This window comes from Humulus lupulus, chromosome 9 (genome assembly GCF_963169125.1).
Source record: "Humulus lupulus chromosome 9, drHumLupu1.1, whole genome shotgun sequence".
NCBI classification, from domain to species: Eukaryota; Viridiplantae; Streptophyta; class Magnoliopsida; order Rosales; family Cannabaceae; genus Humulus; species Humulus lupulus.
In genome coordinates, this window is record NC_084801.1 from 31520360 (window position 1) to 31545682 (window position 25323).

A 25323-nucleotide genomic window follows, 5' to 3' on the forward strand; every position below is an offset into this window, starting at 1 on the left:
AGAAACCTATCATAACTTAAAAATTCTTTCAAAAAGATCACTCATGCAACTAAGAAGTTTATGCTCAGTCTAATATAAATTAAAATACTAAATAAGAGGAACACCTCATGTAGTTAATGACCATTAAACAAATAAGCTCCAAAGATTTTTTAGAAGTTCAATAATGGTATCATGAATCAATATACTTTGATTTACAACAAAAATGAATTTAATACCTATAACCGCTCTATTAATATTGGGCTAACAATTCAGAGAAAGCAGGATGACTTTTAAGCTGCAAATGGAATTAAAAAAAATAGAGATATTATGCTACCTAAAATTTATGAAAAACTAAAAGAAAGTGAACAAGTTCCAGTTAAGATTTTAGTTAAAATGAGCCCTCAAAGAGCTTAATATATAAGCTTATACCCAAAAATAGAAAAAAAAAATGCAATATGGATTAGCGCTAGACTTGAACGTTGAAAATGGAGATAGCTAACCTCATTTTGGCATGTTGAAGTTAATATGTTAGACACTGATACAGGGCAGTAATTATAAACTGGAGCAACTGGATCCAAGGCTTTTTTACTTGCCTGAGAAACAAAAACAAGGCAGTACTCATATATTTCAGTTGAGGAAACAAAACTAAGTAGACTAGCAAAAACAGAGGACAAATATCATCATCAGGCCAAAAAGAAAAGTTCATAATCTAGGAAGCAAAGATGGGCCAAAATAGATATCGACAAAATAAAATCCAATGTAAACAAGAATGCACTGCAACCAGGTTCAAGTTACTTGATACAAAAGCATCAAAGGCATTGTCAAGTAGTGTTCAAACACATGCATTATAAAACAGATTAACAATAAAGGTAATCTTTAAATAATTCTTCCTCTAATCTATTAACAGGTGATAAAGCAAATAAAGCATTATAAAACAGAGAATAACAAACTTAGATATTCAAAAGCCCTCAGATCTCATAAGGTAATATGGTCATTAACAGTGTTTGCTCGCGAATGGAAGTCGCATTGGGTCAAAGGCACGCAGAAATGGGCTCGCAGTGGTGTAACATAGCAACATTACATGCAACCTCTCAACATAGCATTGTTCTTTAACTTCCATAAATCCATTATATAAGAAATAACTCACCTCATGAGAGGATGCGGTTGCACCAGAAGCTTGGACTGCTGCTCACACAACAATAAGTATGCACACAAGGTTATAAAAACTCACAAGAATGTTGAACAAATTAGTGATATAAGAACTGATGCTATAAAGATATTAGAAACCTGAGCTTGTATTGGTGGATGTGCCACCTTCAGAACCTGAAATCATTTCAGAAAGCTTATTTCTTCTAACATCATCAAGTTTCTCAAGTGACCGCTCTAAGAGTCTCATACCAACCAACTAAATAAAATGGGCAAAGAAGAAACAAATCCATACCATCAATAATCAAAATTCAGAATTAAGCAGCAAAAGCACAAAATTGATAAATAAATAAAACGATACCTTAGCTATCGCTGCCAAAGCTGAAAAGGCTGCATCCCTCACATCTTGAGTCCCATCATTGAGGCACTGTGAAAAAGTAAGAAACTATAATATAGATAAGAGAGTCCATGAAACACCATGAACAGGATAATCCATGGTCAAAATAGGTTGCACCATTATTTTTTTATTTCCCTTTGTCTTCTAGAATACAAATTAGAAAGTAAGAGCACCAAACCATGAATTAGTGCTCTAAACTCATCAAAACCAGTACTGAAGCTGTCTTCTAAAATAAATGGAAATAAGCAATGTTTAGCACACTTTACTCAACTAATTGTTGAAAAATATGAAATATATTACAACTACAAACATAAATGCACTTACCTCCCTAAGGATAGGCACATAGTCCTTGTGCACCTTTAAAATAACAGCCTTGTTACTTGTTTCAATACAGAATGTTACCCAGTTAAGAGTTGATGACCGTACAAGAGGAACTTTATTTTTTACAGCTGTCTTAATATCGGCAATAGACAACATCCATTACAGTTTGGGCAAAATCAAAATTACCACCTATCAAAGCGATTACAAATACTCAAATGCAAAGAATTTATGTCATCTAATCTCTAATAAAAAAAAAACTTAAACCAAAAACATAGTAAGGAATCCTATGACAATACTATATTCTGAATTAAAGAACTACAACGTAGGATAAAGATATACTTGCCTTCCACAATGTCAGCTAGACTTAAGCACCCAGCTGTATGCATTTCCTGAAGACTTTGATTTAGTGCATCAGTAGAGGCAGGTTTTTTCTCTTTCAATTTTTCCTTTATAAAAAAAAAATAAGAGAGAGAGAGAGAGATAAATCAAAGGAGTTAGATAAATTCAATAAGCCAATATCCCTTCTTCAATCTTTATTAAATTATTTCTAAGAAAAATCTGAGATAAACCAGATCAAAATATATATTAAAAGTAAAATTGAATAAAAAAATCACTTTATATACAAATCAAAGCTACGATCAACATCATTTGAACTTCTAAAAAAGAATCTACTCGTATGACTAATTACACTTTTATTAATAAGAAAAATGAATGTACAAGTCAAAATCCAAAAAAAAAAATACCACCATCCTCAGTTGTAAGTAACTGGCAAAAATTAAATGAACACTTGAACAGCTTGGTTACATTCAAACAGCCTATTTTCATTTTAAGTTGATATAATATTATTTTTTTAGCTAGCAAAAAATGAACATACCAGCAAAACTGACAATAGGAAGCGTGAACTTGCAGAGAAATTAGTTCTTAAACCCCGAGCAAGATTGCCAATAGCTTGAATTGCCTCAACTGCTACAGCGATATTAACATCTGTTATGAGCTGTACAGAAAAAGAATTAAATGATTTTTATTTATCAACTAAAAAAGCAAGTATAAACTTATAACAGAAGTAAGAATATAAAGCATGAAGTTAAAACTTAATGGAGCAGATTGAACACTTAACTATGCAATATTAAAAAGATCCTTGGCAATAGATAGAGGTATAAACGATGCAAACGAAATACCCAAACATAAAAAGACAATGTACCTTTTTTAGTGTCCGATAGATTTCTGAGAAATCACCGGGTGCTATTCTTTTTGTTGAAGCAAGCTTGGTTAGCTCTGCATCAGCCTCTTTCCGTTCTGACCACTTGGTTGCTTTCTGTGACATAAGGCACAAGATGTTGATAGCAGTATAGGAACATCAAAACCAAATATTCCTAAATTGAATCAGTACAACAACAAAAAAAACTGAAATAGTTTGACGGAGAGAAGAAAGAAGACTGACCACTCCATCCCAAAATCCAGACTTCTTTAAAGGAGCCAATATATCAACCGGATCAACGAGCTCATACTCATCTATTTCCTGAGGAGCAGACAATTAAAATATGTTAAACTATGCATAAACAGGAGAGCTAAATAACCAACATCTCTGCAGTAAAAAAACTAATAAAATATAACACTAAAGTGTCAAACTCCTACAATGGTAACCACTTGATACCCGCTGATAGAACACCTACTTGTCGTCATTTAATATCAACCAAGAAAAAGAATAATCTAATAGACTATGCGTATTACACACCATCAGATGTAGATTCCTCAGATGGGCCAGCACCCACAACTTCAGATACAACCTCCTTTTCTGGCTCCTTGTCTTGCTCAGACCTGAAGACATCAATACCAACTAGGTTAAGAAAAATAAAAACAGCAAGCAGATCAAACAGCTAATGAAAAAATGAATTTTCACCTTATTTTGTGACATGGCCTAGCTGCCCCTGTTACATTCACCAGCTCGGCTTCCAATTCTCTTTTCTTCAAAAAATAAAAAATAATAAATAAGTCATTACTTCCAAGGATCAGGGAGCAACAAAAAATTCCATACGCAAAGCCGTACATGTAAGAAGTTATCATACCATTGTGTCCCTCATTTTCTCAAATAATATTGATTTTACAGGGTCCTTTCCAATCTATCGACAAAGCCCAAGAGTAAGTCCTTTAGAAGATCCACGAACATTTTGATCTTGATGGTCAAATAGCTCAGGCAACATCTTTAATATCCTCTTTGGAGGCACAACTTTTGCTCCAAACTCACTATCAAACCAAACATGCAGATTAGATAAAGAAGTACAAGAAACATTTCCCACAAAGAAAAGATATGTAGACATGGTCATGAGTGCATGAAATTTTAGGAATATAGAAAACTAAAATGGGAAATAGAATATGACACAATTATTCAATTTATGCCCTCCTAATAGATCTAGATCTTGACTTGGTTCTTCACATGACACTTATTACTATAAATGTAAGCACCTAGGAGGGCAGTTCAAATAGTCAGGTCTATTGTTTGCTCCCACAAGATCTAAGGTTCGGGTACCTAATTGGCAAATCATATAGCTTGATGTCCCTCAAATATTGTAAGCAATACCTAAAGAAGCAACTCGTATTTCGAGTTGAACAAAAACACACTGAAAGCCCTATGCAGCAAATTTTCCTTTTCAATCTTTTCCATCAAGTGACCTACAGGGTACAAAAGCATTAGCAAACCACAGAGGTCCAGCTGATCCAACAGAATGAACATGATCTATTTACAAAGTATATGATTTGAAAATGTAGTAGAATGCCCAAAACATTAATAAACAGTTCATTTCCATAACGTGAAGGTATCCAAAATCAAAAGAGGGTATAAGATTTAGGAAGGATAGGAAGCCTTGGAGTATGCAAAATGCAAAGTACCATAAAGACATGACATAATACCCAAAAAGAATTGTGCAGATCAAATTTTACTTACAATTATATTTTGTATCATGACCAACAACCCGGTCGTTCTTATCCACTAGAATGCATCTATAGAAAGTTCACATGAAGAAACATAATCAGCTCCAGTACAACACAAAGAAAGATATGTAGATCTAAACGCAAAATTTGCATTCAGATTTTGAATGTTCTCCAATCTCAAAACCACATGAATATTTGGCTAAAAATAGACCTCAACTCATTTGATTATAGTTAATACTCAATTAAAGTATCACCTCAGTCACTGAATTTTCATTTCTTACCAAAAACAAACAACAAAGAAATGAAACCCAAGTTTTCATTTTCTCATACTTTGAACAGCCAACGAGAGCAAGAAAAGGAATATTATAATATCAAGAACAATAAGAGATCAAAGCAATGAAAAAAAAATCCAGTAATTCACTTTTCTGTCCAAAAACAAATAAACACAATACATATCTGTAGATATAAGATTTAAAATCAATATCTTGATGCTTTCTAACCACAAAAATTGTTCAGCTCGGTTGGCTGAAATTTTAAAGGGGATACTGATAATAGCAATGTTGTAGCACCAAAAAAAAATAAAGCAAACACAACATAAAACAAATCATGGTAATGAAGCAATATTAAGGAAGAAAATTAAGCCCCATGATATATATACTTCGATACCTCAACAGTGAAAAAAAAAAGAAGAAGAAGAACATTAAACAAACAAAGTACAACAATTGAAATAAAACAATGAAGAACAAAAAATTAATAAACCCACGAAGTATATAACCCAAAAAATCAATAATACAATTTTTCCTATTAAAAATCCAAGCAACCAAACAAAGCACACCAGAAGAAAAACAAAAAAGAAGAAGAAATGGGAAAAAGGGTAATCAGAAACACACTCGTCCTCAAACATAAGGCGTCTCTAGACAGCGTCCATTCCAGCGTCGGCAGAGTCTCCCATGGTGGGATTGGAAGCTTTAAAAGAAAGAGAGACCCTAGAAATGAGAGGAGAAAGGGGCTTTGGAATGGAAGAAGGGATTTGGAGAAAAGGGTTACGAGCAAAGCTAGAAGAAGAGGTAAAGAGATGGGCTCTGGGGGCAAAGTAGAGCTTGGCACTGGTATTTAGAATGTGGGACATTGTCGCACTCGCATGTGATCTCCGTCATTTTTGAATCGTGTAATATTATTATTATATATTAATATTAATCTTTCACCCACCAACAGAACGAGAGAGAGAGAGAGATCTTTACCTGCACCAACGAGTCTCTGAGTCCACGTCGTCGAGCCTCCGGCAGTCCCGCTGAGCCTCTGTCAGCCCCGTCGACCTCCACCGTGGTTGAAGCCTCGTATATCCCCTCGCCGTCGTAGTTGAGGGAGCAGGAGAGAGAGAGAGAAGGAGAGGGATCGGGGAAGAGTGAGTGAGGAGACCTGCTTAGAGACAGGGTTTTTAGATTAGAGGAAAGAAAATGAGAGCTTTGGGTTTAGGTCTAGAGAATATAACAGGAAGAGGGAAAAGGGAAGTATAACAATTTCGTAACCCGCCTTTTTTTTAACTATTTATTATTTACCGCTTTTATTTTTACATTAGATAGTATAACACTTTTTTAATAAACTTATATTTATATGTTATGGAATGGGGTATTTGGTGTAGTGCCTTATAGAGAATGTTCACTGAGCTCCCATTATCAATGAGACCTCGGTGAACCCTCTTGTTCGTGAGCTGGAGAGTGATGACCAGTGGGTCATTGTGAGGAAACTTAACATGGGACACATCGTCCTCAGTAAAGGTTATAGGCTGAGATTCAACCTTTTGGTACTTTGGAGCTCTGGGTTGGGGTTCATAAGGGGACCATCCCCAGTTTTCAACTCGTTCATGTATCACTTCTGGGCGTTCTTGCTCGATCCTGGGAGGTGAGGCCCGCCCGAGATGGTTACCATATTTTCTCCATCAATCGAAGGGGGTCTCTCTTCTTCCCTAGCCCGGGAATTGTTGTTTTGAGCAGGCAGTAGTGCAGCTGTCCTCTGGCTGGTAGAAGGCTAATAATTATTCTGGTTCCTGACATACTGCCTAAAGTATCCTCTTGAGATCAGTCCTTCAATCTTGTCCTTCAGTTGCCTGCATTCATCAGTAGTGTGCCCAGTATCTTTGTGAAATCGACAGTATTTACTGGAGTCTCTCTTGGACTTTTGATTTCTCATGGGGTCTGGTTGCCTGAAAGGGACCTAGTTTTCATTAGCCAGGTAAATATTCTCTCGAGACTCATTGAGCTCGGTGTACACCTTGTACACAAAGAAATACCTTTCCCCTTTCTTCTTCTTTCCCCATTTTTCCTCGGGGTTACTTCCTTCATTCGTCTTCCTTTTCGAAGGGTTTTCTGCAGGGGGTTTCGAGGCTGATGGGTCTGCCAAGGTCGAGGCAGAGTTTATGTTTGTCGTTGTAGTTATGGGCTGAGAGGTCATATTTAGTGTTGACCTCGCCTCTTCTACATTGACAAACCTCTGAGCTCGCCTATTAAACTCGGTTATTGACCTTGCAGGCTTCCTCTCCATATCTTCCCAGAGGGGACTTCCCGGCATTACCCCAACTCGGACAGCCATTAAATGACCGCTGTCGTCTACATCCCATGCTCGGGCAACATCCAGATTGAACCTTGTGAGGTAGCTTTTCAGCATTTCATTTAGTTGTTGCCAGACATTGGTCAGGGCCAATGCCTCGGGTCTTACCCCGATCATGGCTCTAAACTACTTCTTGAAATCTTTCGACAACTGATCCCAAGAAGTGATTGAATGTCTCTTATATTTTTCGAAACATTTTTTCGTTGGTACTGTCAGCGATGCTGGAAATAACATTCAACTGAGCTCGTAACCCACATTACTTGCTCTCATTATAGTGTTAAATGTACTCAAATGACTATACAAGTCAAATTTTCTATCAAAGGTGGGACATGAGGAATCCGAAACCCTTGAGGAAACAGAGTGTTGGAAATGTGGAGAGCGAATGGTTCGAGCTCCATTGGAATCTTCATCCCGGCTCCGACCTCGCTCATTCTGTAAGAGCCTAAATGCTCTTTCCAGTTTATCAATTATATCCTGAACTGGGTCCACAGGGGGTCTCGCCTGAAATTGGTTATCATTGATCACAATTCCAGGCTCGCGCCTTCGCAGGGGATCCTTGTGCCCATTTAGGCGATCTCTCAGATCTGGATTTGAGGGATTACGACTACCCTGATTCTGATTCAGGTGTTCCCGCAAGTCAGGGTGGTTTCTTGGGCTCCCAGTATTTCTATGTTCTTGATCATACATACTGACTGATCTGGTGTCCCCTGAGTCGTCGCTGGTGAGGCTCGTCGCATGATTGTTTCGAGATGGATTCCTTTTAGGCTGCCTCGTCTCTACAGTGCGAGACCGAGACAATTGGCTTCTCGTAGGCTGGGCACCTCTCCGTTCTCTAGCCACTTCTCCATTCCCCTGCTTCCGTCTAGCTCGCCTTTCCCTATCACCCTGAGTCGGTTGTGTGTTCCTCCGAGGCGGTGAGGGATATCTTATTGGCGATGGAGGGAACTGTATGGGTGACGGTGGTTGCCACCCATTTCGAGGTCTGGATGGTCCCGAGTTTTCCTGTGCCGGCTCAGTAACATTCTGCCTATTACCAGGATTCTGAGTCCGAGCCTCTACAGGGGCTCAGTTATTCCCAGTTTCAGCTGGTACCTCAGCAGTTGAGTTAACCGGAGCTCTAGCCCGGGTGTTTCTTTGGGGCCTCGAGATAGCAGGTTGTTCTGCTGGTGGTGGAGGTTGCTCCGTTCTTCTTGTGGCAGCATTTTTGCGAGGTCGCCCACGAGGCCTCCTGGGAGGAACATGAACGTCCCGCGGAGGTGGAGCTTGGTTCTCAGGCGGAGGTTGAGGCTGAGCCGCCTGCGCCTCCGCAGCTATCCTAGCCAGCTCCTCGTTCCTCTTTTTGGCCTCAGCCAACTGTTTTCTTAACTGTCGATTTTTGAGCTCCACAATGGGGACATACTGCTCGGGATTATAATACATGTCCTCATCGTCCCTGGGAGTCAGAGGTGCCGGAGGTCCTCGAGAATCGGAGGACTCACTTCTTTCTTCTAGTTCTGGATTCATCATTGGCTGCTTCCCAGGGTGTCATGGATAGTTTTCTTCAGGAATATTCTGATCATTTGCGACCATAGCTAATCAGGGATTGTACTGCTTAAGGCTCTCAGTGAAAGCACCAAACTGTTGACACCATTTTTTGTCATCTTAAAATGTAGAGCAATTAAACAATAAGAACTATGGTGCAGCTGAATAATATGGTAGAACAACAAGAATTTTACGTGGTTTAGCAGTTAACTCAGCCTAGTCCATGACTCTATTTTATTAAGACTTGGAGTCTTCTGGAAATCCTTTAGGGATGAATTCTCTAGAATTTCTCTCAGTATATCAAAAGATCCGTCCTTTACTAATGTTCATGAACTCTCTATTTATAGAGAGTTTTTAGAGTTCATTCCCACGTATTTTGGGAAGATACTTCTGCTTATTAATTAAAATAATGATATTAAATATTGTAACTCCTATATACAAGGAAACGTCCCCTTAAGACCAGGGGGCGAATAACAGACTTGTTAATATCCCTTTAATGTTGGGATGTTACTTTAATAAATATCTTTAAATGTATAAGCGGGATATATCAGATGACTCATTAAATCTTTCGAGGTCAGCATCCAGCGTCATGTTGGTCAAGGTTTATTGATAAGTTACGAACTAGCCGCCTTACTCCAAGACCAGCTCGGAGCAGGTAGATACCATCGAGACTGTTACATTCCGAGCTTGTACTCTTTTTAAGCTTGGGCTACTTGATCCGAAGACACCCGACAACAGATATACCCCGATGTTGTGTTCTTTTGAATTTAGAAAGAACTTCGAGGTTAAATGTATTCCAGGTTACCATCTTGATTCGAGGGTTTGACATATGGGCCACGAACATGCGTGTTAGATATCTCGAGCTCACACCTGACGAGTCCAGCTTTCGATCTCACAATCTCAGGTCTCGAAATTTGGGTGTAAGAATAGATATGGAATTTATACCTTTTTATAGATTGAATGGTGGTTCCCTATTGGGTTGGATTTTGGAACTGAAAAGATTATTGACGTCAAATTCATAATCAAATTATGAATTAACCTTTAATAGTCAAGTCAATGGTAAACTAGGAATGAAGATATAATTAAAAAGGGTAAAACATTAATTTTATTCCCACTTAATTATGAATCATCAATAGAGGATTAATTTGTATGAAATGATTATATCAATGTATACTTTATGGTTACAATAAAGTACTCTGTAAATATATGTCTGTAATTCTCAAGAGTGCAGTCTCATATTTAAAGTGGAATAATCATGAGATTAATAAATATGATCATTGAATCAGAGAGTTTTGGTTAATAATATTTTATTTATTAGAGCGTCGAATTATTGGTCCATAGGTCCCCGACGCCACTCTATCAGCACTATTCAAAGTAAGTATGAATGGGCTATTTGATGAGAGAATATTTATTCTTCGAGATAAATATGACATTATGTGATAATTGAAGTTGCACAAATTATTATTGTATTTGTGCAATTTTCGAAATTGTGTAGAAATAAAAGAAATTTATTTTAATCAATAATTTTATTTAAGCATGAAATGATAAATATGGATAGTCAAAATTTGTTTTGATTATTATATTTATTTAATTAATAATAAGATGAAAATGGAAATTCAAACTTTGAATTTTGAATTTTGAATTTTAAACTTTAATTTGTAATCTTTTCATTAAAATGATGATACCTTATTTGAATTTATAATTATCAACAAATTTAAATAAAAATACATGAAAAAAATCAAATCCCATTTTTAAGGGAGAGTGCCACACGCATTGGGCTTCTTGGACTGCCCTATGCATGTAACACTACTACTGGTGATCAGTTATTGATTTTTTATTTTATTTAATTAATTAATAATTTTTTAAAAAAAAGGGTTTTAAAATAGAATGTAAGAATTTGTCTTTAATCATCATCATTATTATTATTAAAGATGATCAATTTTATTATTATTATGATAATAATGACTATATATTCTATATGATTGTAAATAGAATCAAAACAAGTCTTTTACACAGAGAAGAAAAACTATCATCTTTTTCACACAAAATAAAAACCCTTCTCTCTTGCCTATAACCAAAAGTCTCATGTGTTGAGAATACTTTTGATTCACAAATATTGATTCTTGTTCTCAATGTGCTCACCCACATCATGAGGTGTAGAGAACGTCTTGGAAGATTTAGGTGTGAGTACTCTAGCGAGGATAGGAGGATCGAAATATATACGTAAAGATTCAAGGATTCTTGATGGCTGCCAGAGGTAAATCATTTTGTATTATTTTTCATATACATAATATATTGACTAACATATTACATATTAAAGGATCCTCATATAAATTTGTTTATATGGAAAAAATTTGTTGTATACAATACTACCATTACCGCAATTTCTGTTGTGTACTAGAAACTATTCCTAACAGAAATGACTCAAAGAGGCCAATAGAAAATGACCTGGAGAATTACCACAAGTATTATGGGATTATCGAGTGACAACTAGAACCTTGACTGGATACATGCTATTCTCATTATCCTTAGACCTAAATAGAAGAAAAGCGAGACGAAGATCAGCTTAAGAATGTCATGTATCAACAACGCACCACAAGGTGCTTGAATGAGAGGGTTCGAGACAAACACTTTGGATTGGGAGACTTGGTGCTCAGAAGAGTGTTTTTGGTCACACAAGACACATCAGCAGGCATGCTCGGGCCTAATTGGGAAGCACCCTATGAAATTGAATCTATCATTAGAGATGGAGTCTACAAACTAGCTCGACTAAACGGAGAATTAGTTTCACGTTCTTGGAGAATTAGTCTGAGCGTCCCGCCAAGGTCCTTAAGAGGACTGAAAAGACACCTCCTCCACCAGCTCCGGCTGCCATGAGCTCAGCTGTGGAGCCGACTCCTCAGGTCGGGGCGTCCACTATGGTCGAGCTCCAACCTCCCATCATGGTTCACTCAACGCTCGGCCCACCTCTGAAAAAACCCTCGGATTCCATAACACGCAAGTTTTCAGTTTCTACTCACGTTGATGAGTATGTAGTTGACAATGCTGCTGGACCCCATGGGGGTACGCTGGGCTCGGAAATTCTGTCTCGAGTGGGCCAGAGCTTTAGTGGTTTTGAACAAGGCCCAAGACTGCAACACACTTTACGAGAAGAGTGTCGAGCTTACTGCCGTGGTAACTTTTCTTTTCTTGCTACTAGCTGTATTTATAGACAGTCCATATGGTAATGTTGATTTCTTTGTATGCCAGGCTCTTGCTGTCTCTGCTTAGCTCAACTATAAACTGAACAATGAGATCCACTCGAGCAGGTCCTATGCTCAGGAGGCGAAGGATCTTTAGCTTAAACTGAATGACGAACTCAAGGCAACAAAAGCAAATATGGAGACGGGAGCTGAGGAGCGGAGTGACAAGTCTTCCGAGCTTGAGAAGCTGAATGCCCGGCTCCCAGAGCTTGAACAAGAGAATGTCTGGGTTAAGGAGATCAATGCCATGCTTGAATAAGAGAAGGCTTCCACTTTCGATATCATGGAAGGTGAAAAGAGTCGTCTTCTCGAGGAGTTTAAGGAGAAGAAGGATCGGGCAGTCGACATGGCCATGTATAGAATTTGGGCCAACAATGTCAACCTCAACACCAGCTTCGTAGGCCCTCTTGAAGTGAAGCTCGTGGCTCAATGACAGGCTCGGCTGGATGATGAGGAGATTGCCCGAGATGAGGCAGAGAAAGCCGGAGGGAGTGCTGATGCTGAGAAGGCCAAGGAGAATGCTCCTTCTTAATTCTTGCCTCGGGGCTGTGTCCCTTTGAATCTTTTGTAAAAGTCCTTTTATTTTGTTTTTTTTATGCACATGGGGACGAGACAATTTCATCGCTCATGAGGGAGCTAGTATTAATTTTTTGAACTTTAATATGTATGCTTTACATTTCTTGAGCCGAAATATTTTGCGCAATTTAAATTAAAGTGTTATATATGCCTGTTTATTCATACAAACATAATTTGGATTTAATCTCGAGGTTCAATGTATTCATGCACAGTTTGCTCGAATTATCTGCTTCCGATCTCGTTATTTGTCAAGGTCTGATATTACTTTTACCGTGCACGTGAAAGTACTTATATGGCGTGTAATGCAGATGGTTTAGTTGTATCTTACTTTTTAGTTGCTTTTTCTCGTCCTCGATTAGCTCTCCGAGGTTATGAGGTCGAAACTAATGTTTAGCAAGATACTCCAGCCTCGATCTCAACTTAGTACAAAGTGGGTTATGTTCCAACTTACTGCCGATTATTTTTTAGATGGTTTGTTCCAAACCTAGTAAGGTCATGTTAGGTTACATCCAAATATTTTTATCTTTTTGGCAATTTGGTTATATCCAAACTTATCTCATTCTGCGCATTTGGTTATATCCAAACACTTGTATGTGTTTCGTATACGCTATTTTATTTTTTCAAGCTGATGGTTTATGTACCACTGATGCCCCCTTAATATCCTATGAGTGTGACCATAGGTTATTAAATTAAGAGAGATTGCAAAAAATACAGCATATTAAACGAAATCAAACTTTATTTGGAAGAATCCAAGAATAGAAAAACAATATAGATAAACAAGCATGGTTATAGGCAACATCCTTCCTATACTATTGATAGTAAGGTCGTAGGTGTTCGCCATTCCATGCTTGTGGTACTAGACTTCCATCCAATCTTGCCAACTTGTATACGCCGGGTTGGATGAATGATTCTATCTGATAGGGCCCTTCCTAATTTGGCCCGAGCACGCTAGCTGCTGGATCCCGTGTTGTCAAGAATACCCGCCTTAGCACCAAATCTCCCACGCCGAATTTTTGATCCCGAACACTTTTGTTGAAGTATCGGGTCACTCACTATTGGTACGCATCATTTTTTAATTGAGCTCCATTCCTTCTTTCTTCGATCGGGTCAAGAGTTTGTTCGAGCTGAGAGTGGTTCGAGGTTTGATCATAAGTGAAGACTCGAATTGTGGGAATTCTGACCTCGATTGGCAACTTAGCCTCGCAACCGTATGCCAGAGAGAACGGGGTATGTCATGTTGATGTACGGGTCGTGGTCCTATATCCCCATAGGACTTGGGGCAATTCTTCGGACCATCTTCCTTTAGGTTCTTCCAAATTTTTCTTCAGCGAACTTTTTAGAGTCTTGTTTGCAGCTTCGACCTGGCCATTCGCCTGGGGATGGGCCACTGACGAGAAGCTCTTTATTATTCCATTTTTTTTCGCAAAGGTTGGTATACAGATCGTTGTCGAACTGAGTTCCGTTATCAGACACAATCTTCCTCGGCATCCCATATCGACATATGATGTTTTTCACCACAAAGTTAAGGACTTTTTTGGAGGTTATTGTAGCCAAAGGTTCAGCTTCTGTCCACTTTGTGAAGTAATCTACGGCCACTACCGCTGTAACGCCCTGGATAGCCAAGACCGCTACACTGTGTACTTATAAAGGTGCAAGACTTGCTAATCAAGTCATTCTTTTAAAAATGTGTCATTAAACATGTAGGAGCTAGGGTTAAAAAGGTTTTGGTCTCAAAAGACTCATTTTGTATAATTAAACTGTTACACGAGATCCCATAAGAAAACAGAGTTAAAAGTAAGTTTACAGACTCCCAAAGGTACATGAGTAATCACTAGCAATACTAAGGCAAAATAGTCAACCCTAGAGTCGCGCGTCCCTGCCTAAACCTCAACCGTGGCGGCTGAGCAACTGGCTATGTACATTCCACTCACTGAGCTCTCCAATCAAGGCTGATCTAACTTGCCCTTGCCTTTACCTGCACCATGTAGCACCCGTGAGCCAAGGCCCAGCAAGAAAACATCTTATACAACACAATCAATGATAACAGACAGTTAATTCACTACGCATGTACTCCCATTAAATAATCCACAATAAACATTCAGCACATATATTTAGATTCAAGATACAATCAATCACATATTACATTCATGTTTGTAACGCCCTGGTTACCCCAGAACAGTTAGGGTGAACGGTGAACCAGAAATTTGACCCGCTACCCGAGTCCTTTGGTTAAAAACGTGCTCTAAGTGTAATTAACAGGTTAAGGCTGAAAATTAATAAAAAGGAATGGATATTTTTCATTACAAACTTCTCTGCAGAGCTAATCAAAACATTTACAAGTTGTTCTCAATACAAAATGGTCATTACTGTTTAAAATTTACAACCCCGCCGACCTAAGCGGCAAAAATAGGGTAAACCCCTTAGTTCCTTTGAGAACGCCTTGGTCGTGGTGGTCAAGCGGCCGCATATGTACACATCACCACCTAAGCTCTCCAGTCAAGGCTGGGTGAGCTTTTCTTTCCCTTTACCTGCACCACATAGCACCCATGAGCCAAGGCCCAGCAAGAAAACATAATACAACATGATATAGTGTCAACAAGAATCGTAATAATCATCCAGGACCTACAGTCCAAACAAGTAGGTGACAGTCGCAACAGTCACAAAAGTGGGGACAGCACCCTTTAGCCATGTGACAAATAGTCATCGGTGCCATATGCCCTGGCTCTAAATAACTAGTCTTTGACTAGTCAAGCGCTTATAATTTTCATCGACCTTCTAGTTGGTCCAGCATTAATACCCCATATGAGTCATTCAACACTGATATCGATTAGATCTAATCTTCATTTGGCTCGGCGTTCATGACGCTATGCCATTTCTGACTCTTAGGTCAGTAAAACACGACCAGTGTTCAACTCATTGTGAACTTGACTAATAAATCACAGCTTCACAAATGGATCTAACACCGTTGCCGATTCTGACTAGTAAGTCAGTGCCACATACAGATAATCAACATTCACTAGCATTTAATATGCAATCCATGTCCATATTTATCAATCAACATGCCTCAATACCAAACTCGCACGTCACATATACACAGGGTGCAGTTTTCTTACCTCCTGTTCGAGCGAGAATTAATAATAAGAACGACCCTTGAGAACGATCAACCTTTTGCTCCTTTAGCGATTACCTAGTCATAACCAATAATGAGATTCCATCAATAAAATGAATAATAAAGGGTTCCCAAACCAAAACCTAGCCTCTGAGACATCAAACACTACTAAACCGAGTAGTAGGATCGACCCCGAGGCCTAAAGCTAGCATCCCCGAGCCAAAAAGCCACTAAGGGCCGCGGCCCTCCTCGGCCATTCCGCGGCCCGCCCCTCAAACAGAGGCGGCAACCTTCAGCTTTCTTCAAGGGCTGCGGCCCTCCCTAGCCATGCCGCGACCCAACCTCCAGTTCAGCCAAAACCCCTGTTTTTCTTCCCTTACGATTTCTCTTGGAACCAACCTTTCAAACCAAGCTTAAACACCACCCAAATCTCCAATACAAACCCTAAACTTAATCTATATCACTCCCTTATCAAAACCCAAGTGAAATCCCAACAAAAACTTCCATCAATTCCAACTGTCCACAACAAAATCACAAGCTGAAAACTAACACCAAAACAGAGCATACCAGAAAACTAATGGCTGGAAACTTACCTCAAACTCAGGTTGTGATGCTCTTCAATGGTGGAACACTCTCCCAAACTCCCAAGGTCTACTTCCCAAGCTTGAATCCTCAACAAGGTCACCAAAAATCACAAAGAAAATGGAAGAAGAAGAAGGTACGGGTAAGCTCCAAACTTGCTCTGTTTTTCTCATAAACTTTACTGCTGAACCCAGTTTATATCTATCCTAGGGGTAAAACGACCATTATACCCCTAGGTCATTTAAGGGTTTCCAAAGGCTCCTAAGGGCAAATCTGTCCTTTCCAACCTATCTCGTTAATCATAATTAACGCTCTCCAATTCCCACTATTCCCAATAATCCCAAAGACCAATAATTCATATCTCGTTACCCTCTAATACCCGGTAACGCACTAACCATTAAAATCACCCCGAGGCTCCTCCCGAGCCTCGAACTTAAACCTATTATGACCAGACCGCTAATTAACATACCATGGTCGTCTCATGTTGAAAAGCTCGAACAAACCCACATTATAATGTGGTCTCAACACATATCATCGACATGCATACAATTATACAATTATACCCTCAACGGGCCAAATTACCATCACACCCCTGTAATTAAACATGTGGACCCACATGCATGCATTTAACATCATATTATAATATAATTCACATATACATGCATAATATCATTTAATGGTTTAATTAAAAAAGTATGGCCCTCCCGGCCTACTAATCCCGCCATTAAACCACATCGGAGAATTTGGGGAATTACAATGTCACATAATATTTAGGGCCAACGACCTAGGTCGCACCCTCTGTTTAACCCATGGACTCTGGCCCGCTTAAACCGAGCTCAGTGCATAATAAGCTATCCTCGGCTACCAGTGGCCGAGCCGTGCCCTGTGCGCTAGTGTAACCCTTGGCACCCTTAGGTTGTTGGTTCACTAAATAGCTTGCATGGCATAATACCATCATTTCAAGCAATCACAATAGGGAACCCTTAGTCCCGTCACATATATTCAACCAGGGGTTGTTTTCTTACCTTTAGTCTGTACGGTTATTGATTCTGAGCGACGCCCCTCAAGCACGATCCGTTCCCGAGCCTAAGCCTTTATCACCTAGTCACAACCAGAGTATAGGGTTCCATTAATATTAAAATATAGGTTTCTGGTTACAAGACTAACTCCCGGGGATCCAAATTCCACCAAGCACGGTGGTGAAACCAATCCCGAGAAAACTAGACCACACTCCCATGCCTAAGATCCTCAAAAGTTCATGTGCACAACCAAGGGCTACGGACCTAGAAGCTTAGCCACGGCCCTAGCCTCAAAACAGAACCAACTTGAACAAAGACACGTGCCGCAGCCTTTGCTTTGGGCGCCGCGGCGCCCACCCTTGGCCGAGCCTCCTAGGCCTTTCTTCATCCTAGGGCTGCAGCGCTCTAGAACAGAGTTGTGGCCCTTCCCTTCGTGCCCAGAAAAACCATCATTTTAAAGCTCAAAACCTCAGCCAAAACCACCCCTAAGCGCCCTACTTCAACACCAAACATTTCCACAACTTATGCTACATAATTAAACAGAAATTCAGCTCAATCACCCATAGAAAACTCACTTTCAACCCTTGAAACTATAAGAACTTAAACACCCACTTTTATCAGTCAAAACTCAAACTCCAATCATCAATTCATGAAACAAAGCTTACCTTCTTGATTGAACCCTTCCTCTAGCCAAAACCCAGCTGATTCCAAGGATTTCCCCAGCTCAATTCCACCCTAATCATTAATTGAACAATACCTCAATACCTAATTGAAACTCAAGTTCTAACCACAGAAGGAAGGAAATTCATGCTTACCTTAGCCCTGATTTAATCCTTGATTGGTTGTTGAGCTAAACATCTAAGTTGCCCCTGATTTCCTCTAAGTTCCAGCAATTCTTCAGCTCCAATTCCCCAATTTCCTCTGTTTTTCCCTTGAGTGTTTCTAGTTTAGTTTCCTTTGTTTCTCTTGAGAGTGAGAGAGAGAGTAACCAGCTGAGTAGGAAAGTTAAGTCGGTTTATATTTTTCCTAAAGGCTTCCTAACTTTTGTCTTACTTGTTAAGTTAATCCCAAGGCTCGAGGCGCCGGAACCGTCCCCTAGGCCAAAATGGTAAAATCCTCCAATATTCCCGCCTAGACATCCTAACCTCAAATATATCTCCATATATTTATTTTCATAACCCAATAGTCTAAGTAGCTACCCGATACCTAAAATGCCCCTGACTTGTCCAAAGTCATATTTTAAGTCCCGTTGTGACTTTTCCCGCGGACCTGCCCACATAATAATGTGGTTCTTACATATATCACATATTTATTTCATATTATCATAAAAGCATTACTAAACATATAATTACACATTTAAATCACAATTAATCCATTAATGCCCTCCTGGCACACTAATCAAGGCCCTTAAGCCTTATTAGCGATTTTGGGTCGTCACAACTATCCCCTCCTAATGAGAATTTCGTCCTCGAAATTTACCTGAATAGCTCGGGATACTGATCCCGCATCGCTGTCTCCAACTCCCAGGTCGCTTCCTCGACCTTGCTATTCCTCCATAACACTTTCACTAACAGTGTCGTCTTATTCCGCAGAACTTTGTCCTTCCGATTCAAAATCTGAACTGGTCTCTCCTCGTAGGACAAGTCTACCTGCAACTCCAAGTCCTCATACCTCAACATATGTGTTGTATCAGAAACATACTTTCGTAAAATAGAGACATAGAACACATTATGAACTCTTGATAGCGACGGTGGCAAGGCCAGCCTATAAGCCACCTGTCCAATCCTCTCTAGGATCTCAAAAGGTCCAACAAACCGAGGGCTCAACTTGCCCTTCACTCCAAACCTCTTCACCCCTCTCAGTGGTGAAACTCGCAGAAACACATGGTCCCCAACCTGGAACTCCACATTTCTACACTTAGGATCAGCGTAGCTTTTCTGTCTACTCTGCGAAGCAAGCATTTTAGGTCAAATCTTTTCAATAGCCTCATTAGTCTTTTGAACCATATCTGGCCCCAAATACCTTCTCTCACCCATCTCATCCCAGTGAATGGGCGATCTGGACTTTCTTCCATATAACATCTCATAAGGAGCCACTCCAATCGTGGACTGATAACTGTTGTTATATGAAAACTCGATCAATGGGAGATACTTACTCCACGAACCCTCGAAATCAATCACACATGCCCTAAGCATGTCCTCCAATACCTGAATCATCATCTCAGACTGTCCATCAGTTTGAGGATGAAAAGCTGTGATAAACTTCAGCTGAGTCCCCATGGCTCTCTGTAGAGCTCCCCAAAACTTGGAGGTAAATATAGGGTCTTGATCACATACAATAGACTTTGGAACTCCATGGAGACGAACTATCTCCCTCACATACAGCTCTGCATACTGTTCCACTGAATATGTCAACTTCACTGGTAGATGTGGATGCCAAAAATCCACCAAAAAGAAAAAATCTCTAAGTCCATAGTTGGAATACAAGTCTAAAGGTCACTTAGTCATGTTATTAGACTCGGGCCCATAAGTCTTGCGGAACCGGGAGATTGTCCCAAGGGAAGCATCACCTTATGAGCCATGAAGTATGGACTTGCTAGGCTAAGGGGCCAAGCCATGCATTGCAAAAGGGCAAGTGCACGAGGGCCTTGCGTAGGGAGGCCCTACTTGTCTTGAGCCATGCTCCTCTCATGTAGCAGCATGTCACGCATCTCGCAAGTCTCCCCTCGCAATGTGCCTCGTCCTAAGGGTCTCACGTAGCCTCGTGCCTTGCACATCCGAAGCCTTTCGCCAGCCTACAGCCTCGCATAGCAAGGCCAAGGGCCTTGCGCCTTGCACATCCGAGGGCCACACGTCGCCTCGCGCCCCACACAGATGCAGCCCCAGCCTCGCGCGCCTAGGATGCCTCACATGGGTGACGCCTCACGGAGGTGCTCCAACGGGCCTCGTGCCCCATACAGATGCAGCCCCCGGCCTCGCGCACCTAGGGGGCCTCGCATGGGTGACGCCTTGCGAAGGTGCTCCAACGGGCCTCGCGCCCCATACAAATGCTGCCCCGACCTCGCTCAAGCTCCGCCTCGCGTGCCTAGGGGCCTCGTGTGGGTGGCGCCTCGTGGAGGTGCTCCAACAGGCCTCGCGCCCGACGCAGATGCAGCCCCTGTCTCGGCCAGGCACCGCCTCGCGCACCGGCTACGTCAAAAGCCTCGAAGCTTCGCCTCTCGCACCCGCCACATCCTTAAGGGCCTCAAGAGACATAGCCTCCACTAAACAGCCTTCAGCCACATACCAGGGGCCTCGTAATGTGGGGGCTGCAAAGTGATGGTTTCACAAGATGAGACCCTCATCTCATTTGTAGGCGTCATGTCTCATCACACACGCAGCAGGCCTCGTTGAAGAGGCCTTACCTGTCTTCCTGAGGTAAGTGCCACCAATGGGGCACCACTCTCCCTATGAGTCACATGTGATGAAGAGTCAAGGGTCTCTCGGACATGCGGTTGAGGAAGGTCAGAAGAGGCGTCACAACGATTTGACATGAAGCCAAGAGAGATACAAAATGAGCCAACAAACCAAGAGGAATTAGAGTACGGATACAGTGTCCACGCCAGAATGGTAGTGGCAGTACAAGAATGGTATGTGGTCAGGACTCCCTCAGCACACTTATGAGGTCCGTACCAGACAAGTGGTGGCGGCATAATGAGGCACCAAGACAGGAGCACTTTTGCAGACCTCTGACACGTACTGGAGCAGACCACCACTCTACCAGCACCACTACCACCTGTGGTGTTAACTTTAGCAGTGTACTCATGTACTAATTGGTCCTAGGGGACCACCATGTATAAAGGGGCCATTAGAGCCCAGCTATAAATATAGCTTGACCCCTCAGAATAGGGGGTTGAAAAATTCATTGTATGAAGAGGCTATTGAGAAATATACAGAGGCTTGCTCCATTGTTGATCTGTTTTTACTTGTCCTTAAAGTTTATCCTAAGTTCTTATATAAATATCACCTGACTTACCTTTGAGTTTTCTGATCTAATTTCGTTGACGAGATTTCACCGTCAATAGTAGAAAATGAGCTGACTTGGTGTTTCTATCTTCTATCACCCACACTGAGTCATGAAGTCCAACTGTCCTGGGTAATCCTCCCACGAAATCCTTCGTAATATCCTCCCATTTCCACTCGGGGATACCCAAAGGCTGAAGCAATCCCGCTGGTGGCTGATGCTCAGCCTTAACCTGCTGACATGTCAAACTTCTAGACACATACTCAACTACATCCTTCTTCATCCCGGGCCACTAATATAATGTCCATAAATCATGATACATCTTCGTGGTACCCGGATGAAGTGAGTATGGTGTAGTGTAAGACTCATCCAATATCTCTCGCCGTATCCCCTCATCTGCCGGAACACATATTCATCCCTAATATCGGAGCAAACCTGTCTCAGAAACTGAATAATCCTTAGCTGTCCCCGCTAAGGCATGTTGCCTAACTTCCTGCAACTGCGCATCCACTAACTGACCCTCCTTGATCCGCTCTAGCAGAGTCGACTGCAAAGTGATATTGGCTAACTGGCCTACTACCAGTTTTATCCTTGCCTGACCATCTCATCAGCCAATTCTCTCGAGATCTGGGTGGAACTATACGACTGTCTTGGGCCCCTCCAGCTCAACGCATCTGCCACCACGTTGGCTTTCCCAGGGAGGTAAAGGATATCACAGTCATAATCCTTAACCAACTCCAACCAACGTCTTTGCCTCATATTCAGATCCTTCTGGGTGAAGAAATACTTCAGACTCTTATGATCAGTGTATATCTCGCACTTTTCCCCATACAGATAATGACGCCACACCATCAATGTGAATACCACCGCTGCTAACTTCAAATTATGAGTCGGATACCGCTGCTCATAATCCTTCAGCTGCTGAGATGCATAGGCTATAACTTTCTCATTCTGCATCAGCACGCAAGCTAAACCCATCCTCGATGCATCACAATACACCACATACTTCCCTTCCTCCAAAGGAAGACTCAACACGGGTGCAGAAATAAGTCGTCGCTTCACTTCTTGAAAGTTTTTCTCACACTTCTCTGACAAGACGAACTTCTGATTCTTTCTTGTCAACTCTGTCATCGGTGAAGAAATCTTCGAGAACCCTTCAACGAATCGTCTGTAGTAACCTGCCAACCCAAGGAAACTCCGCACCTCCGAGGCGTTCCTTGGCCTCGGCCATTCCCTTACTGCTTCAACCTTGGATGGATCCACCTTAATCCCTTCTGCTCCAACTATATGTCCAAGGAAAGTCACCTTTGGTAACCAAAACTCACACTTCTTAAACTTGGCATACAACTAATGCTCCCTCAACCTCTGTAAAACCTGTCGGAGATGCTGCTCATGCTCTGCCTCTGAACTGAAATATACCAAAATGTCATCGATGAAGACAATAACGAATTGATCTAAGAAATCCTTGAACACCCTGTTCATTAGATCCATGAAAGCTGCTAGGGCATTGGTCACACCAAAAGACATGACCAAGAACTCATAATTCCCATAACGCATCCGGAAGGTCGTCTTCGGTATATCCTCATCTTTGATCCTCAGCTGGTGATAACCAGATCGAAGATCAATCTTTGAGAATACCGTCTTACCCTGCAGCTGATCAAACAAGTCATCAATCCTTGGTAGAGGCTACTTATTCATGATAGTCAACTTGCTCAATTCTCTGTAATCGATGCACATCCTCAAAGTCCCGTCCTTCTTCTTAACGAACAAAACTGGAGCGCCCCAAGGGGAATAACTAGGCCTGATAAACCCTAAATCCAGAAGTTCCTGCAACTGTATCTTCAACTCTTTCAGTTCTGCTGGTGCCATCCTGTACGGTGTCCTTGATACTGGTTCTATCCCCGGTGCCAACTCAATCTCAAACTGAATCTCGCTGCGCAGCGGCAACCCTGGCAGATCCTCAGGGAATACATCCAAAAACTCACACACCAATCTAGTCTCTCCTGGCCCTGCCGGCATAACTCTAGCAGTATCCACTACACTGGCCAGAAAACCTATGCATCCCCCATGCAGCAAGTCTCTGGCTCTCAATGCCGAAATCATAGGTATGTGGGGTCCAAACACCGCACCCATAAAGACAAAAGGGTCCTCGCCCTCAAGCTCAAAAGTAACCATCTTCTTCCTGCAATCAATTGTAGCTCCATACCTGGCAATCCAATCCATTCCTAAGATCATATCAAAATCCTCCATATCTAACTCAATCAGATCCACCGAGAGTTCCCCACTATCAACCATCACTAGCAGTGCCCTAATCCATCTCCTAGAAACTACCAGTTCTCCCGTAGGCAATAAAGTCCCAAACCCTGCAGTCTGATACTCACTAGGTCTACACAATCTATCAATCACTTTACTAGAAACAAAAGAATGTGTAGCACCAAAATCAATCAACATTGTAAAAGGAAAGCCAGTGCTAGAAAGCTAACCTCTCACTACTGAGGGACTAGCCTCAGCCTCTGCCTGAGTCAAGGTGAATACTCGAGCTGGAGTCAAGCTATCCACCTTTCCCACTTCACCTTTGTTCACCGTTGGGCAGTCTTTCCTGAGATGCCCTACTGCCCCGCACAGAAAGCATTCCTTGGCCCGACACTCGCCCAAATGACGTCTTCTACACCTCGGGTACTCTGGATAGGTCTGCCATGCCTCGCCGCCACCCTGACGGCCTCTCTAACCACCCCGACCCCTCCTATCAGGACCAGGAGCGGTCGAAGTGTCAAGAGTCTTCCTCTTGAATTCACTGGGGCCTCCGCCCCTACTTGTCCCTGAATAAGGAGGCACCGCTTTGCGGCCCTCGTGCCTCACTGCACTCTCCATCCATATCTTGTTCTTTGCTTCCTCAGCGGTAAAAGCCTTCTCAACAGCCTGGGCATAAGTTGTTCCTCCAAGTACTGTTGTGATCTTGACACCTTGGGCTATCATAGCATTAGGCCCCCTGATAAAATGATCTTGCCTAGCAGCATCAGTAGGCACAAGATCTGGTGCAAACTTTGCAAACCTATCAAACTTTAGAGCATATTCAGTAACAGTCATATTGCCCTGCACAAGACTCAAGAACTCATTAACCTTTGCTGCTCTGACAGCAACATTGTAATACTTCTGGCTAAACAAATCTTTGAAACCTTCCCAAGACAAAGTGGTAACATCCCTAGTCTGCGATGCCACTTCCCACCAGATACAAGCATCCTCCCTCAACATATAAGTGGCACAGGCCACTCTATCATGCCCCTCAATTCTCATAAAATCCAGAATTGTAGTGATCATAGTTAGCCACTACTCGGTTTTCAACGAATCCGGTCCACCCTCAAAGATTGGGGGTTGCTGCTTCCTCAACCGCTCATATAACAGTTCCCATCTGTTACCAACCTCCCTTGTCTGCACAACTGGTACCATTGTAGGTGGTACAATAGGGGTAGCACTCCCTGATGGAGCCTGCTGTCGCAGGATACGAATCTACTCATCCTGACTCTGTAATCAAGCCTGCAATCAACCATTAACTGCTGCCAGTTCTCAGGGACTGGCGGAGGATTCTGGCCCTGATCGTCACTACCGATCCTGGACCTAGTGCCGGCTAGTCGCGTAGATTTTCTTGGACACATAGCTATCCAAGTCAATCTGTAAATAACGACTCAGCAATCAGACCATGATGACAGGGTAAAAGCTTCTCCAAAATTCATCAATAGAGCATAACCAACAACAACCAACCAACATATAAGAATCCATTCTCATGCACTGGCTGCTAATAAGCACGCCTCCAATCTCATTACACAATAATTATAGAACAGACATTCATCCATGCACAATATACAATTAATCATCCAAATATTCATTTACATGCAC

At 41.4% G+C, this 25323-nt stretch overlaps 1 protein-coding gene and 1 long non-coding RNA gene across 4 annotated transcripts; both read right to left on the reverse strand.

Annotated features, from left to right (window-relative positions):
- Window positions 1-1976: 1976 nt before the first annotated feature.
- LOC133799583 (protein MOR1-like) lies at window positions 1977-4161 on the reverse strand. Its single transcript, XM_062237584.1, has 10 exons — window positions 4009-4161; window positions 3910-3963; window positions 3744-3808; window positions 3579-3661; window positions 3421-3428; window positions 3285-3362; window positions 3045-3158; window positions 2718-2837; window positions 2187-2289; window positions 1977-2032 (listed from the first exon to the last, which is right to left on the reverse strand). Exons 1-10 carry the CDS (start codon window positions 4159-4161, stop codon window positions 1977-1979), a joined length of 834 nt encoding a protein of 277 aa, XP_062093568.1.
- A 48-nt stretch (window positions 4162-4209) lies between these two features.
- On the reverse strand, window positions 4210-6280 carry LOC133800981 (uncharacterized). Of its 3 annotated transcripts, none has more exons than XR_009876683.1 (3): window positions 5662-6280; window positions 4785-4840; window positions 4210-4513 (listed from the first exon to the last, which is right to left on the reverse strand). It is a non-coding gene; the product is annotated as an uncharacterized LOC133800981 (long non-coding RNA). The 3 variants fall into 3 exon arrangements; XR_009876684.1 differs by having other exon boundaries at window positions 4210-4577; XR_009876682.1 differs by having other exon boundaries at window positions 4210-4577; window positions 6013-6265.
- Window positions 6281-25323: the final 19043 nt, after the last annotated feature.